This window comes from Halteromyces radiatus (genome assembly GCF_025201355.1).
Source record: "Halteromyces radiatus strain CBS 162.75 chromosome Unknown BX664scaffold_3, whole genome shotgun sequence".
NCBI classification, from domain to species: domain Eukaryota; kingdom Fungi; phylum Mucoromycota; class Mucoromycetes; order Mucorales; family Cunninghamellaceae; genus Halteromyces; species Halteromyces radiatus.
The window spans coordinates 1,522,277-1,535,244 of record NW_026251689.1 but is presented as its reverse complement, the minus strand read 5'-3'; the positions used below and the strand labels follow the sequence as shown (position 1 = coordinate 1,535,244).

At 32.1% G+C, this 12,968-nt stretch overlaps 6 protein-coding genes across 6 annotated transcripts; 2 read left to right on the top strand and 4 right to left on the bottom strand.

Moving 5' to 3' along the window:
• Window positions 1-28: 28 nt before the first annotated feature.
• On the bottom strand, window positions 29-1,524 carry BX664DRAFT_294511 (HSF-type DNA-binding-domain-containing protein). The gene is made up of 4 exons (XM_051542102.1): window positions 1,282-1,524; window positions 1,045-1,197; window positions 644-988; window positions 29-611 (listed from the first exon to the last, which is right to left on the bottom strand). Exons 1-4 carry the CDS (start codon window positions 1,497-1,499, stop codon window positions 101-103), a joined length of 1,227 nt encoding a protein of 408 aa, XP_051401496.1. The 5' UTR covers window positions 1,500-1,524; the 3' UTR covers window positions 29-100.
• Window positions 1,525-1,787: 263 nt separating this feature from the next.
• On the bottom strand, window positions 1,788-3,219 carry BX664DRAFT_328791 (NAD(P)-binding protein). Its single transcript, XM_051544665.1, has 5 exons — window positions 3,015-3,219; window positions 2,424-2,938; window positions 2,248-2,355; window positions 2,124-2,141; window positions 1,788-2,068 (listed from the first exon to the last, which is right to left on the bottom strand). Exons 1-5 carry the CDS (start codon window positions 3,153-3,155, stop codon window positions 1,867-1,869), a joined length of 984 nt encoding a protein of 327 aa, XP_051401495.1. The 5' UTR covers window positions 3,156-3,219; the 3' UTR covers window positions 1,788-1,866.
• A 1,036-nt stretch (window positions 3,220-4,255) lies between these two features.
• Window positions 4,256-4,744, top strand: BX664DRAFT_328790 (uncharacterized protein; the record flags this gene model as incomplete). The annotated part of the gene is made up of 1 exon (XM_051544664.1): window positions 4,256-4,744. A coding segment is annotated over exon 1 (208 nt), but the record flags the coding sequence as incomplete, so codon positions are not given.
• A 1,221-nt stretch (window positions 4,745-5,965) lies between these two features.
• On the top strand, window positions 5,966-7,974 carry BX664DRAFT_384526 (Anp1-domain-containing protein; the record flags this gene model as incomplete). Its single annotated transcript, XM_051549186.1, has 5 exons — window positions 5,966-6,851; window positions 7,024-7,042; window positions 7,111-7,199; window positions 7,267-7,390; window positions 7,856-7,974. The coding sequence occupies exons 1-5, from the start codon at window positions 6,027-6,029 to the stop codon at window positions 7,972-7,974; spliced, it is 1,176 nt and encodes a 391-aa protein (XP_051401493.1). The 5' UTR covers window positions 5,966-6,026.
• Window positions 7,975-8,074: 100 nt separating this feature from the next.
• On the bottom strand, window positions 8,075-10,226 carry BX664DRAFT_384525 (uncharacterized protein). The gene is made up of 9 exons (XM_051549185.1): window positions 10,154-10,226; window positions 9,988-10,047; window positions 9,877-9,921; window positions 9,753-9,758; window positions 9,621-9,668; window positions 9,216-9,490; window positions 9,011-9,124; window positions 8,903-8,945; window positions 8,075-8,809 (listed from the first exon to the last, which is right to left on the bottom strand). The coding sequence occupies exons 1-9, from the start codon at window positions 10,155-10,157 to the stop codon at window positions 8,388-8,390; spliced, it is 1,017 nt and encodes a 338-aa protein (XP_051401492.1). The 5' UTR covers window positions 10,158-10,226; the 3' UTR covers window positions 8,075-8,387.
• A 1,342-nt stretch (window positions 10,227-11,568) lies between these two features.
• On the bottom strand, window positions 11,569-12,949 carry BX664DRAFT_328787 (histone acetylation protein-domain-containing protein). Its single transcript, XM_051544663.1, has one exon. It carries the CDS (start codon window positions 12,897-12,899, stop codon window positions 11,649-11,651), a length of 1,251 nt encoding a protein of 416 aa, XP_051401491.1. The 5' UTR covers window positions 12,900-12,949; the 3' UTR covers window positions 11,569-11,648.
• Window positions 12,950-12,968: the final 19 nt, after the last annotated feature.

Genomic DNA, 12,968 nt, shown 5'->3' with positions numbered 1-12,968 from the left:
TCAATCTATGCATATAAATACATGTAATAAAAAAAAAAAAAAGATCGATAAAAATAAAACTACCAAACTATTAACTAATTAAACACTTGTTGGATAAAGATCACTTGCTATCATGAAGGAGCATTATTTCCTGTTGTGTATGTCCAGTGCCACTATGATTTGAAGAATCTCTTGGTGTATGTGGTGAATAAAGAGAGGTATCATCATCAGAAGCTATCAATGTTGTTGGTGTAGAAGAAATCGAGGTAGCGAATGTGGCGGATAGAGGATTAAGACCTCCAACAGGTGAATGGGTATGATTGTATTGATGATATTGTTGTTGTGGACGGTGATGATGAGAAGGAGAAGAATGAGATGATAAGTTTTGAGTACGAACGGTTAATGGCGAAGAAGGCAAGTTTTGATGTTGATGTTGATGAAATGATTGTTGAGATGGAATGTTGGAAATGTTGTTATTGTTATCATTGTTGTTTGTGGATGTAGTAAGAGATTCATGCGAAGTGATATATATAGATGGTGTGATTTTACTGCTAATGCTGTCTTTTATATCCAATGATAATCCATCAAGTTCTAGGGGTAAATGACCTAAATTAAAAAGATATAATAAGTAGCTGTAACACTGCATAATCATAATGATAATGACTTGCCTCCATTCTGTTGTGATATATAACGTAATATTTGTTTGATGACAAGGGATTGAGAATCTTGTTTCCTTTTAGCATCTGACAATTCGTTGACCACCTGGTGAAAATTATCGAATAAACGATTGATCTGTTGAATCATGTCAGATTGAGACATTTGCAGCATAGTGAGGTGAGCTTGAAAATCCCCTTGATTTCGAGTGTCAGTTTCCATTGCCTTCCTTTTGATTTCTTCCAAGAGATCTGGTCGATTACGTATGAATTTTGAATGTGAGAATTCCCAAATTTGATTTTCTGCTAACGTTCGGTGCCCTCGTGGCGACTTGTTGACTTTGTGAAAACCATACCTACATAATTAATAACAATGATCAGACAATAAACATATAATATAATCTTCATTTACATATTGAGTTGCCGAACAAAACTGGAGAAATTGCTATGCTTGAAATGTTTCGGTAAGACGTCTTTTGAGAACTCCATAATGTTGCATACAATAAATGATGTGCTGGTGTAACTCCAACTGATCAGATGTTGATACTGTTCATCTATTACCATGCTGTTTTTTTTCAAAAAAGAAAAAAAAAAAGAAAGTCAACCTATTGATTAACTGTTTGCCTTTTTTTTTTTTTTTTGTTCATACTTGAAGAGTTTATGGACAAAAGTATTTGTATAAGCAGGTTTATTGTTGTTGTTACTACTACTACTGTTGTTGTTATTGCTGTTGTCGTGGCTACTATGACTACTATCATTGACTGTTGTTGGTGTTGCTGTTGTTGGTGTCGAGGAAGTATGAGAGTGAAGCATGGGATTCAATACTGAAAAGTTTGTCACGGCATCCTCATGACGGTAACAGTTCATGCCAAATAAGACAGATGGTATATACAAAAAAAAAAAAAAATAGCGGAAAAAGAGAAAAGTAAAAAGGGGAAGATAAAAAGGTAAAGTTAGCCTTTTTTTTTTCTTTTCAGTCACAAAAAAAAAAAAAAAGAAGACTGAGAAGCCAAAAGTCAAAAAAATAAATAAAATAAGGTAAACTTGTAGCATAGCTCCGAATAAGTCAGTGCAACATCAACCCAATTTTTTCATATCAGATCTCTTCAACAACATTTCCAACATTCATGTGAGTACCTGACTTATAAGGTAATGGTCAATTACAAACTTTTCAAAGTTTTTTTTTTCTTCTTTTTCTTTTATTCCAATTCATTATAAAAGTCTAATCTAATCATCAGATTTTACTATCTTTTTTGCCCACAGTGGCCACCACCTTTGCATAAGAAGTTCGATCATTGATAGCCTTGAGCCCTTTGGGAATTTCAGAAAAGTTGTAAATCTTGTCATACAAAGCAGGTTGAACTTTGCCAGATTCGAATAGTTCAAATAATGCCTTCCAAACTTCAGGAATTCGTTCAGGTTCATTCTTGGTATAACTATTAATAACAATAACATCAATATTTACTTTTTTTTTTTTTGTATTATACTTACGCTCCCCAATGCAGTCCACTATAAATCAAGACCATCCATACACATATATGCATATTTAAAGAATGAAATAAAGTTTAGTATGATCATCATGCCAATATTAAAAGAAAAAAAAAATAGCACTTACACAGCTGAGATATTCTTCAAAAGTAATCGATTGGCAGGAATCTTTTCAATGGTACCTTGAGCAAATCCAATGATCAAAATACGTCCATTCCATGCAGTGCACTTAGTACTAGGTATTAAGAAAAAAAAAAAAAGAAAGATCAATATTACACTCTCTATTTTTTTTTTTTTTTTTACCTTTGTTCCACTAAACCAACAGGATCATAGACAACATCAGCACCATGACCTTTTGTGATTTTCTTGACTTGTTCTGTCCAATTTTTATCCCGATAATTAATGACATGATCTGCACCAAATCTTTTGGCCACTTGTAATTTTTCATCTGAACCAGCGGTAGCAATAACAATGGCACCTAAAGCTTTAGCGATTTGAACAGCAGCGATCCCTACACCACCAGCAGCAGCATGTACCAAACAATATTCACCAGGTTTTAATTGAGCACGTAAGACCAAAGCAGAATAACTTGTAGGATATGTGATAAAAAGTCCTGATGCTTGTTCAAATGTAAAATTCTTAGGCATAGGTAATAATTTGCTTGCTTCTACGTTTGCAATTTCAGCAAAGGCACTGCCTGATCCAAACACACGATCACCTACTTTGAATTGAGGTACAGTTGACTTGATAACGACCCCACTGAGCTCTCCACCAGGTACAAAAGGAAAAGGAGGTTTGACTTGATATCTTCCTTGAATCTAGATCAATTATATATTATTAATAACTTGCAAAAAAAAAAAAAATGAAGAATACAATAATGAAATCTAGTTTTACCATTAAAGTATCGAAAAAGTTCAAACCAACAGCTTTCACTTGGACTTGAACTTCGCCTTGTTTAGGTTCTACCACGGCAGTTTTCTTGATGACTAATTCTTCGGGACCTTTCAACCATGAGTCTACAACGTAAGCTTGCATGTTTTGTATAATGTTATGGTTGAATAATAACAATAATAAGAAAAGAAAGAAAGAAAAAAAAAAAAAGAGACAAGGAATTGGAAGAAGAAAGAAAAAAAAAAAAAAAAGAGAGAGAAATACCCCATATTGAGTTCATTTCTCCGCTTTGGTTTTGGTGGGAAAGTGGATTACAATTTTTCATTCATCCCAAGCCCTTTGTCAATTAAGAATTTACCCGATCCCTGATAATATCTTTTTTTTCTTTTAAATTTTATAGTTTAACTCGACATTTTTAATGGTAAATGTGCTTTGATACATTAATAAAAAAGATAAATGGTATACACATGTTTTATTAATAATAACTTTATGATATGATTAGAAGTTTAAATCAAAAAAAAAAAAAAATGGGATTTGAAGATTCCTTTTTTAGAATGAAATTAAATGCTCAGATGACTTTTTTCTGCGATTTTCTATGCATTATCGACACGCTGTGTTTTTAACCCACTAACAAAAAAGGTAATCATAGATAATATACACACCTTTTGTTAATGATGCTTATACAGTATGGTGATAAATTTCAGCTTAAAAATGGGATTTGAAGGGTGGTTAGAGCTTTTTTTTTTTTTTTTTTTTTTGAAAATTTTTGGATTTCACAGCTAAAATTTTCAAATTCCTCAGCCAAATTTTAGCTGTAAACTTCCATCGTCAGGGGGTTGCCAGGCGATTTTTGGAAAAATCGATGAAATAAAATCCTTTTGACGCTGCTTGCATAATAGGTAGTAAGGTAAGCGATAAAATAAAATTAGATGATATTAAGCTACTTTTTTGAGAGGAATCTAATGGTGGCAACTTTATTGCATGATGATCATTATTGGACGAGAAATGATGATATTGACCTTCGTTTTTTTAATTTATTCTATAAACTGAGAGGTAATATATAAATTATTATTAAGGCAAGAGAAACAGAATGATTTCTTCTATGCTCAGACCGAATTTGGTACGATGATGATGACTTTCTGAGAAACGAAAGGATTGCTCTTCTGCATGAGTGCAAGATAGGCTAACATTCTCCACAGGCAAAATGAACATAATTATTTTCGAAACCCGCTTTTTTTTTTTTTTTTTTTTTTGATATGTGGGTAACTTCTTTCTTTTCTCTTCTTTCTTTTCTTTATATTGACTTTAAAGTTTTAGTATATCAATTAGTTATTTTTTTTATATATATATTTATTCTAACAACATGTCAATGTAACCGATTCTTTTTTCTTATTATATTTCTCATAATATACTTTTTTTTTTGGATGTATTTTTCATTTTTTATACAATTGCAGAATACTTTAATATGATTGGATGATATGTAATGATGATGATAGGATAACAATGGATATTTTCAATGATCATCATAGGAAACAACGGGAATGCATTAAAGCCATCATGATTATTTCTGATATATCTTGTTCTTTCATTCAACAAGTAATGACAGATAACCCACTTGTAATGCGAAAAATCAAGGATGAAAGCAGGTTTATCTAGTATGAGCGAAATAATTGACCATGAATAGGAGCAATAACAAGTGTCAATGCTAGTACGATAATAAAGTTTAGCATTTGTTTTTATATATGGTGTTCTATTTTTATGTTTGATGTTTTGTATTTAGTCTATTTTTATATCAAAAGATCGTCTTATCGTCATTAATATACATAGTGTCTTTAATGATATCAAGTGATCGACTTTTTTTTTTTTTTAGTACAAGCCAAATCTAAAGAATAGGGGGGGTACCCGATTTTTTTTTTTTTTTGGTATAATTGATAAAAGTAGTAATCAAAAACAATGATAAAGATTAGGCTGATTTCTGCCTTCTTTTTCTGTAAAAATCAAAAACTAATCATCCTCCTACTTTCATTCAAGAATATGGGATCTTTTTTTTTTTTTTGTAGTCTTATTCCATTACCCCTCTCCTTTTTCATCTCCGCGTCAGATTCTCCCTTGAACAAGTTTACAAATATAGTTCAATGACATTTTGACAGCCAATCATTCATTCTTAAATCGATATTTTTTTTTTCATCTTTACCAAAAACAATCAAATGATATGCTGTGATAATTAACAGCGGCATGTGAAATGATAAAAGAAAGTTATAAGGCAAAGGGCAAATCATCTCGTGTATTTGTGGTGGAAAAAAAAAAGAAAACAACAACCGATGTATAGTTTTATGTAAAAAAAAATTCTTTTTATTTATATAATAAATATGTGGTCTATATAAATATGATGTCAATTATGTTATTAAGGAAGGCTTTGATTTATATTTACTTATCTGACCTAACTCTTTAGACGCAGTAAGGTTCCTAAAAAAAAATGGTCCAGACCAAACTAGGTTAGCGGCGCATCAACTGGGCTTCAGCCTAAAGGTTTTACTTTTTCTTTTCTTTTTTTTTTTTTTTTTTTACCAATGATTCTTGGCATAAATGATGATATACAGAATCAAACTTGATAAACTAAAAGAAAGATTTGGAACTAAAAAAAATCAAAATCATGCCAAGTCATTTAACAAAAAAAAAGGGAATCAGAATTAAGTGACCACTGATAAGAAAGAAAGAAAAAAAAAAAAGGGAAAAACAAGATCGCCCTACTCCTGTGCCACCAAGAAAATACTATTATATGATTGGTTGCTGCCAAAAATAAATTTTACACAATATGGGATCTTCGTTTTTTTTTTTTTTTTTTTTCTTTTAAAGAAAAAATAAAATAAAAATAAAATAGAAACTCCTTTTTCTTTCTTTTTCATACTTTTTTTTCTTTCTTCTTTTCCCTTTTCTTTTTTTTTTTTTTCTTTCTCTCTCTTTATATTTACATTTTCTCTTTTATATATATACAATCAAACAAACGACTATACAATGCTTCAAAAAGACAATCCTACTTCTTCTGTATTACTTCGAGGCAATAAACGATTGACAATGTTGGTATTAGGCACCTTATCAGTTTTAGGTTTATTCCTTTTAACTTTCTCAAGGCAATGGGGTATCAATCATTGTCGAACTAGTGGTGGATTACGTACTCTCAATGAAGCTATGGCTTTTACTTCTTCTTCCTTTACTTCTTCTTCAGATGATACTCGAGCTAGGTTTATTGACTTGAATGGTTTACAAGCAACAGGACAAGCCAAAGATAATGAAGAACATGTATTGATATTGACACCTTTGAAAAATGCAGCATCCTACTTGCCTCGTTATTTTGAATTAGTAGATAGAATGTCTTACCCAAAACATTTAATCTCATTGGCATTTTTGGTTTCGGATACAACTGATGATACAGTAGCTATACTCAAGGAAAAAGCTGAACAATTCACTGGAAACAACAATGATCCTCAACAAGAACGATATCATAGTATCTCCATTTTTGAAAAGAATTTTGATTTTGTTTTACCTGAAGATCGACGTCATGAATTTGAAATGCAACCTCTTCGACGATCTTTTATGGCTCGTTCTCGCAATTACTTGTTATCTGCAGCTTTGAAGGATGAACATGCTTGGGTACTTTGGTTGGATGTCGATGTAGTTGAATACCCACCTACTATCTTGGAGGATTTACAAAGTGTTAATGTAGATGTGGTGGTGCCTAATTGTCTTCGTGAAACTGAAGACAATTCTTTTTGGGGTTATGATAAGAACAATTGGCAAGAAACAAAACACTCTTTGGAAATGCAAAAAGATTTAGATCCTGTAAGTGATATATAATATATGGATTTATCTCTGAATAGAGAGAGAGAGAGAGAGAGAGAGAGGAAGGATAATAATAATAATAAAAAAAAAAGTGGACGGGAATTGGAATTTAACTAGATACCAAAATAGACACACTAACTGATATCATTTTATTATTGATCTAATTAAATAGGATTATGTCTTGCTTGAAGGTAAAAATCCAAAAAAAAAAAAAGAATGTGGTGATTGATTGTTTGGTTTCTTATTTACATTTGATTAGGTTATTATGAATTCTTGACTGGTCGATATTTGATGGTAGATATGCCTACTCATTTAGGAAAGTTGGACAAAGTACCATTGGATGGTGTGGTAAGTTATATTGGTATTCCTTTTACATTAAAATGGAATTTCTCATTCGATTGTTCATTCTATTTAGGGTGCTACATTTACTTTGGTTAAAGCTCAAGTTCATCGTGAAGGTGCTAATTTCCCTCCTTATGCTTTCCAACATCAAGTAGAAACAGAAGGTTTTGCAAAAATGGCCAAAGCAATGGGTTTTGGTGTATATGGTCTTCCCTCTTATCTTATTTATCACATCATGAACTCGTAGTTTAGTATATTTCACCTTTTTTTTTTTAAAAAAAAAAATTGTATTCTTCATTTGTTATTTGCATCGCATCATCATACCCCATTATCCATTTTTATACTCTTAGCACGTTGTGAATTTCCCCTTTTTATCATCCCCCCCAAAAAAAACTCTTCATGATCTACCTACAAAATGGATATACAATTATGTACTTATATAGATTCCTAATAATAATAAAAAAAAAAAAAGAAAAAAAAAAAAGCAAACTGATTCTCCAGGGACTTTTTCCAAAAACTAGAACTTTATTTTTTTTATATGATATATATTTCTCGTTGGGCTTAATTGACAGATTGATTTTATTAGTTAGGATAGGAAAAAAATGGTTGATGATAGTTATATGTGTGATGGTTGTACTTGATAATATGAATGATCATGATAGGTGACAAATTTAAAAATTATGACAAGAAAAACCATCGAAATAAAAATCATGATGATAGTGGTGGACATGAGAATGAGTTTATCGAAGAAGAATATAAAGAGATGGTATCATCATCTTAGATAATAATGAAGGTTCTTTCCATATTAAAAGTGTTCATAAAAATAATAAAAAACTGCTTTCTTTCATATCATTTGTGATCATCATCACCCATCGTAAAATGTATAGAGAATGAAAATGTCTTTTTTTTTTATTTGTAGATGTGTATAAGATAGAATGAATGTACCAATCAGTTATATAACACTTTTTGGAACAAAGAAACAATAATAATAATAATAAACTATATTATAACTAAAAACATGGAACAAAAACAGTGATGTAGATGAAAAAGATAAGGAAGTGAGAGATTTGCGTGTGCATACATATAAATAATATGTATATGTGTTTTTATCAAAAAGGGAAGAGTTGGGGGGGTAGTGGTATGGGACACTAAATAAAATAAAAATGGAGTAAAATAATAATAAGATGTACTATTCTATTCTTCCTTCTTGCCATCATCGACCTTCAAATGTTGAATTTTGTCTTCTACACGTTCCAAAACCTTGCTTGTGTCGACAGGTTTAGCGAGACCAAAAGGACTTGCTTTAGTTGATGATGACTTATCTTCCGACTTGTTAGCATTGATTGTACGAGGTAAGAGGTTCAAACGAGGGCGTTCAGCTGGGGGATCACGGCGACGGTTACCATCCTTGTTGAAAGCACCACCACTCCAAGAAGTATCAGATCGACGGTCAACAAAAGTACGTTCAGGACGTTCATGACGATCACGGAATCCACCATGGCGTTCAGATCGTTCAGGTCGTTCTTGACGTTCAGGAAGAACAACAGGTCCTTCACGGCGCCACGAACCTACATTGGTGCGATCTTGACGTTCAGGGCGTTCGGGACGTTCTTTGGCTAAAAAAAAAAAAAAAAAAAAAAAGGTCAATGTATATTTCTTTTTCTTTCTGTAACTAATTTTATATCCATTTGATAGTAAATTTCACTTACGAGGATCAGCAACATTGACACGAACAGCTCGGTTTTGAAGAGACTAAATACAATTAATATAAACCAGTCAATTATCATTCATCATCTCTTTCATCTCTTCTTACTTACTTCACCAGATAATTCCAAAGCAGCCTTCAAAGAATCAAGATCTTCAAATTCAATATAACCATAACCCTTGGATCGATCACTTTCACGGTCACGTAAGATACGAAGGTGGACAATCTATATTACCAAAAATAATAACAAAAAAAAAGATAGGGGAGATGGTCAATATTATCATCTTCATTATCCAAAAAAAAAAAAGTTCTATTACCTTCATATTGGAGAAGAAGTCAGCCAAATCATCTTCAGTGACATCAAACGATAAGTTAGCAATATGGGCAGTGAAAGGAGGATCAGTAGGTAAAACAGCAGGAGCACGAGGAGGGAAAGAACGTTCACGTTCACGGAAACCGCCTTCACGTTCACGGAAACCACCTTCACGTTCACGGAAACCACCTTCACGTTCACGGAAACCACCTTCATGTCTATCTTCACGAGCAAAGCGATCACCACCATTGTTGCGAGCAGGGCCACGAGGTAAATCATCTACACAATGTAATAAATATAAGTTCATTCATAATAGAATTCATATATTGACTTTTGAGACTATTCCATAAAATATCCTTTCCTTTCTTTTTTTTTTTCTCTTAACATAGAAGTATAACTGTTTACTTACCAAAACGTCCACCACTACCACCAAAAGCACCACCTTCGTCTCTAGTTACTAGTTAAAGGTAAAAATAGAAATGCATTAAAGAAAGGGGTGAGTGTCATCAATTCCTTACATATATATATATACGTTTATTACCTGAAGCTATTTAAATTGATAATTCAAGTTTACCGCAGTAGTTGAGAATATATAACATGATATTAAAAAAAAAAAAAAAAGAATTGAGTTATAAGAAAGAAAGATCAATCAAGTATATACATACGAGCAGAAGGAAGATCCGACATTTCATCAGCCCATGATCCACTAGCTATATTAGATAATAAAATAAAAAGTTGAATAAATAAAGTCATTATAAACTTTCTTTGATACTAACATTCATCGGCCAAAAAGTCGGACAGAGACATCTTTTGTTTTTGAGTTTTCTTTTTGCCAGCTAATGGAGAATAAAAGAAAAAGGTTAATTCTACTCTTATATATAAAAAGTTCCTTTCGTTTCTTTTTTTCATATGTTTTTTTATATATATATATATCCTACTTACACATGATTATAAAAATATATTGTTTTTCTTTTTCTTAAAAAAAAAGTAAAAACCAATAGTACTGGAGAAGAAAAAAAGGTTGAGGTACAGAAAACTAACTTTTTTTTTTTTTTTTTTCCTTAGCCTTCGGAGGTCAGAAAAAAAAAAGTGACTACCAAAATAGGCGCCTCTCACATTCAAGAAAAACCTATTCAAAACTATTCTTGAATCATATTCCTTTTTTAGGTTTGAGAATTTACATCCAATCAGGGCAAAGAGCTTTTGGAAAAATACTCGATCTTTATTACTGGATCATAGAATTTTTTTTTTTTTTATGACGGGAGTTCAAACGTTTTATGTTTGATCGTTGTATAAAGTGTGATGGAATCGTGATTTTTCATATCATCAGTTTCAAATCTTCCGAGTATTTCACCTTATCCAATGATGATGATGTTGATGATCAAAAAATTCTTTAAATAAATTCAGAATGAAACTAATACATGAGAGGATTATAAATTTCCATTCAAGATAACAATAAACAAGGTTGATTTCATTCACCTTCCAAGAGAAAATTAATTGTAATGATTCAATTGAAACTTTTTTTCTTATTTCTTTTATTATTGGTGATTACTGTGTCTTGTTATTTTGATCGAGCACTTGAAAACAATGGATCCAAACATCAATTACGGAAAAGACAAATAGCTCAAATAGGTCCTATATTGAAGGTCAAGAAATCGCAGTATCATTATTTTAGGGAAAGAATAAAAGAAGATCAAAGAGAACATGAACATCATCATCATCATAAAGACGATCATGAAGACGATGATGATGATGATCATGAATATCATCATCATCCAAATGAAGAACACCATAAAGATAATGATAATGATCTTCAACCAGATGATGATTGGAAATACATTATTTGGAAAGATGATTATGAAGATTATGATGACGAGTATGGTCGCCATGCAATGGAAAACTACGGTGATGAGGAGGATGATTATAAATATGAAAATGAATACAACCAACGATATCAAAATGATGCCATTCCAGAGAATAAGAAAACTGTCATGTTTGATGAATACACCACTGTATTTGATCCTCACTGCACAACTACTACTGTGGTACAGGATTTTATCCATACTACCATCACAACCATACCATTCGCCACTAAAACAATCAGTATTCCTATTAACTTGATCACTTCCATTCTAGGAAACATTGCCCTCATGACTGTTAATGTCCCTGTCTTTACAAGAGTCCTTAATGTTCCTACTGTTGCTACTACCATCACCCAAAAAATGGCTATCGCTACACTGGCGAATTAATCTTACCCCATCATCCTTTCAGAATAGATATACTGAAAACATACATTTACCCCTCCCTTCAATTAAAAAAAAAAAAAAAAAAAAAAAAACAATCGTTTTCAAGTTTCATTTTCATTTTTCATTTTGATAAAATATTTTTTTTTATTGTTCTTTGTAATCAAATCTAAACTATTCTAAAATCCATCTATCTATTCCATTTTTTTCCGTCTTTTTGGAACTAATACGTTCACAGATGTTGCTTCCATAGATTGTGTTTGATTCACCGATGTAGTATTGGTATTTGAGTCAATCTTTTGTATATCATTCTTTCGTTTCACAGATAATGTTTGAACAGGACTTTCTTGCTTCTCAACATCCGGTAATACTGATGAGTTTGTATGATTGTTAGTTGTTGTGATGTCAAATTGGCGAGGTAACAGTACAGATTTCCAAGTGGAAAGAAAATGCTGTGTTGATTTTAAATTTGATTCATCGTCATGAAAATCTAATCCCATTAGATCATTCCATAATGTTGTATAATCATCATCTTCCAAAGCCAAATTATTATTATTATTATTGTTGTTGTTGTTGTTGTTGTTGTTGTTGTTGTTGTTGTTGTTGTTGTTGTTGTTGTTGTTGATTTCGTCATTGTCGTCAAGAATCTTCACTACAAATACGCCAGTCAATTTTCCAGCACCACATTCTTCACTATATCCAAACAAAGTCCAAAAGTCATCCACCGATAAAGGGTCATCATCGCTACCAGAGTTCATCAACGTACCAAGGTATCGGGCCTTTCCATCATCTTCAAATCGAGGTATCACATCTTTTGCCAAAGCAGATGATTCATAAGGATAACCATATTGCCAATGAATGGTTGTACTTCGTTGCTTATGTCCAATATCATATAGAGCGTCTTGTTCATCAGTCCCAGGCACAATCCAAAATGATTTCATTTGTCTTTGGCCATAAAGATCCCTATCACCTAAAGTTGTTCGCCACCAAGCTACCAGTTGTCGATCCGTTAAAACACGTTTGAATGTATCGTTTGCAGAAAGTGGAAATAGATATTGAGGTTGTGCACGAGCAAAGACATGAATGTTACATGGACAGTTGAGATACTTCAATGTCGCTATATACGCTTGTACCAATCGTCGCGTTACACCTCTTGCTAACGTCGAGCCTGTTGTATCTATCTTGCCGATATAAATAGTTGTGTGTTCATCGTTTGATATATATTCGTATACTTCCATGCCGCTCACTAAAATTTGTTTAGTTGATTGCATTGTTGCTGTCACTAAGATTAATCGATGAATAACATGTATAAAAGAAGGAGGTTTGGTGGGTATCAAGGAGGCGCACTTTTCTTGCTTTTTATTCAAGTTGTAAATATGATAGTTTTGATCAGTAGGAAGTGTTGAAAACCTTTGTTCGACTTCCTTTTTGAAGAAAGAGTCCATGATAATAATAGTTGATCAATATTTAAATAATTATTAGCAGCAACAACAAAAAAAAAAAAAAAAAAAGAA